Source organism: Wyeomyia smithii, chromosome 2 (assembly GCF_029784165.1).
Source record: "Wyeomyia smithii strain HCP4-BCI-WySm-NY-G18 chromosome 2, ASM2978416v1, whole genome shotgun sequence".
NCBI lineage: Eukaryota > Metazoa > Arthropoda > Insecta > Diptera > Culicidae > Wyeomyia > Wyeomyia smithii.
Window position 1 is genome coordinate 159349127 of NC_073695.1, and position 3251 is coordinate 159352377.

At 44.2% G+C, this 3251-nt stretch overlaps 1 protein-coding gene across 1 annotated transcript; it reads right to left on the reverse strand.

Annotated features, from left to right (window-relative positions):
• Positions 1-1079: 1079 nt before the first annotated feature.
• Positions 1080-3251, reverse strand: LOC129720144 (uncharacterized protein K02A2.6-like). Its single transcript, XM_055671576.1, has 3 exons — positions 2808-3251; positions 1812-2746; positions 1080-1611 (listed from the first exon to the last, which is right to left on the reverse strand). The coding sequence occupies exons 1-3, from the start codon at positions 3249-3251 to the stop codon at positions 1080-1082; spliced, it is 1911 nt and encodes a 636-aa protein (XP_055527551.1).

The window sequence follows — 3251 nt, forward strand, 5'->3', positions numbered from 1 at the left end:
TCCGAGAACAAGTCAATGAACAATCATGGGACGTTAACTCTATTTCAACTGTTTTAGGGCCAATCAACCAAAAAGTGGGTACCAGAATCGCTGGTACCAGAATCGATGAGTGGTAGATGAAAAATGTATGGAGTTTGACAGCCAAAAGAGCCCCCTTCTTAGTGCTACGATCCTACTGACACTAACAGTCTCTCCCGAGCCGAGACTCGAACCTACGACGACTGGCTTGTTAGGCCAGCATCGTACCTCGAGACCAGCTGTTTTATTTGGTACCGGTTTAGACACTTTTTAATCAGTCGACTGAACAGAAGATAAACCGCAAATATGAGAATGAAGACGAACACAAATTATAGGTATGATCACATCACTTATCGAGGTGAATCCTGATCCAACGTATCCTTCCCTACTTACAAAAATTCTTCTGTGACCTTTGTGGAGATGGAGAGATTAACACGGTCTTCGAATAGCAAAGGTCACGCTTACTTCCCTGTTTTCTTCCCATGTGATTGCAAGGATGTGGCAGCAGTCATTATTGATCCTTCAAAGTACTGAGTAACTAAAACTTGTACAATGAGAGTGGTTGGTCTCTCCCGGCCCCATTCAGTTGATTCACAGTGCAATTTTACTGATTTGGATCAATCACCGAGTAGCAAATTTTTGATATGTGCAGTCAGTCAAGCAAAGCTAAGCGAAAGTGCTATTTAATGGATAATAAGAAATTAGAGTTGAAAACTGTTATATTTTGAAAGAATATTCCAAGGACTGCTTTAATGTTTTGATCGCTGCCTTGGTAGCATTTCCCCTTTTAGCTAGTAACAGATGTAGTCATCCAGCTTCCTTGGTAAACGCACGGATCGCAAGGGACGCTGATGGGTTAACGGGGTTGAACACGATGATAGGCTAGCTTCTTGTTGGAATTCAGCCCGAAGTGTACATTCGAGGTCAGAATTGTCATTGTTTACTTCATTCACCGCAGATATTGGTTGATCATTAGGAATGGAATGTTCAGCTTGCTTTTGTAAATCGATTGACTGTTGAACGGGTACGGCTGAACTATGTCCACTATTGAACGATTGCAACTACTGTACCGGGACTGCTTGCTGCTGCAGTTCGAAACTCTCAATGAGAATTTGTAACGGAACTGGTTTATCTACTGACAAAGGTTCATCTTTTGAACGAATCTCCAATTGGTCAATATGAGATCGAAGCACTTTGCGACGGCCAACCTGATGATTTAGCAAAATGTTGTAGTTGACATTGCCGATTCGTTCGAGCACAACACCAGGCATCCACTTCCAGCTTTCATTGCTTGAATACGCCTTGGCAAAAACAGGTGATCCAGCTTTAAAGCTTCGATTGTGTTTTGTTTGTTGCATAACAGGTGAGCACGTGGTGCGTAGAAGGTCCAGAGTTGTCCGCATGGAACGTCCAATCATTGATTGATCAAGTGACTTCCCACCAAGCACGGCAGAGGGTGTTGATCTGTAGATGTGCAGGAACGTTTGAAGTGCTGTTGCGGTTGATGTTTCTCCTCCTCCAATAATTTTCTTTAGTGAACGCTTCAGGGTATCCACAAACCGCTCCGCTTGACCATTTGATTGCGGATGAGTGCTGTACGGAAGTGAACGATTCCCAACTCCTCGCAAAAAATCCGGAAACTTTCACTTATAAGTTGACTTCCATTGTCCGTCACCATTATTGTTGGTACCTATTCCGAAACGGGAATAACATTCTCTAAGGAAAACGATTGTGGTTGAGCTTGTTGGAGATCTTGTCTGCAGTATTTCTGGCTATTTTGTATAGGAACCTACAACAAGATAGTAGTATCCTTCCAATGGACCGCAAAATCTAAATGAAGATGTTGCCATGGACCGTCAGCAGTTGGCCAGGGCTGTGGGTTTGCTTGTGTTGGAGATTTTGCAGCACTTGCACAATCTGAACATCTTCGAACATAGTCATCAATGTCTTTGTCGATTCTTGGCCAGAAAACAATACCTCGAGCAATTGCTTTTGATCGCTCGATTCCAGGATGTCCTTGATGAATCCATTTAAGAATACTTTTCTGGAAACTTACGGGAACAACGACTCGATCCATCATCATCACGCAGCGACCAACCAATGAGTAGGATTCTCGATGGCCAAAGAACGGTCTTACCTCGATCTCAGGAATAGCTTTGCTACGCACCGGCCAGCCATCCTGGATATAATATATCACCTTCTGCAGCACTGGATCTTTAGCTGTTGAATCTTGCATCATTTCAGCAGTGACCGGAAGGTTTTGCAGAGTGTCTTGCAATCCAAAACTGACGTCTGCCTCAGCGCGAACCATTGCGATTACTGCTTCCTCGTCTGGCTTCTCGTGATTATTTATCAGGCGTGAAAGAACATCAGCATATCCGAAATTATGCGTTGACACGAATTCGATATCAAAATCGTAGCCTAATAGAGTTAGTGCCCAACGCTGGAGACGGTTAGCTGTGTGAACCGGAATTCCCTTTTTGCATCCGAAATTTTTCAGCGACGGTTGATGGTCGGTTTGCAGTCTAAAACGACGACCCCAAAGCATGCGATGGAATTTTGTACAGGCAAACACCAACGCAAGTGCTTCCTTCTCAATCTGGCTGTAATTTTGCTCAGCTGTAATTTTGCTTGATTGAGCGATTTGGCAGCGTGTGAAATCGCTTTGATGGTGCCGTTGGGAAACCGATGCATAATGACTGCTCCGATGCCGGTTTGGATGCATCACCTGCAACAATGATCTCGTGCTCCGGATTATGATGAGTGAGGAGCAGATTTGATTGCAGAACCCTTTTGATATCCGAAAACGCATGCTGACATTCCTGGCTCCAGATAAACTTTGCGTCATTCTTCAACAGATTATCCAGAGGATGGCGTAACTGGTGCGTTGCTTGAACAAATTTTCCGTAAAAGTTAACGGCACCCAAGAATGATCGTAGAGTTGTAACGTCAGTTGGAGGAGGCATCTGGGAGATTACTGATATTTTCGCTGGATCGGGCCGGATCCCCTTTGCATCAACTATGTGTCCGAGATACTTGATTTCCTTTTGGTTGAACCGGCATTTGTCCAGACGTAAATGGAAACCATAATCGCGCAGACGCTTGAAAAGAGCAGTGAGAGCTGCGTAATGTTTTTCTTCGTCTTCACTGTGAATGATGATGTCGTCTAAGAATGCGTCAACTCCTTCCAGGCCTGCTATCATTTTTGCCATCAGTTGCTGGAATGCCCCCAT

Bases quoted from the DNA above. Each gene is read 5' to 3' on its own strand.
- LOC129720144 (XM_055671576.1), bottom strand. From the start codon at position 3,251: ATGGGGGCATTCCAGCAACTGATGGCAAAAATGATAGCAGGCCTGGAA. The intron at 2,747-2,807 runs GTTCTGCAATCA...TCATTGTTGCAG, and splicing joins CGTTTTCGGATATCAAAAGG to GTGATGCATCCAAACCGGCA. The intron at 1,612-1,811 runs GTAGGTTCCTAT...ACTTCCGTACAG, and splicing joins AAGGATACTACTATCTTGTT to CACTCATCCGCAATCAAATG.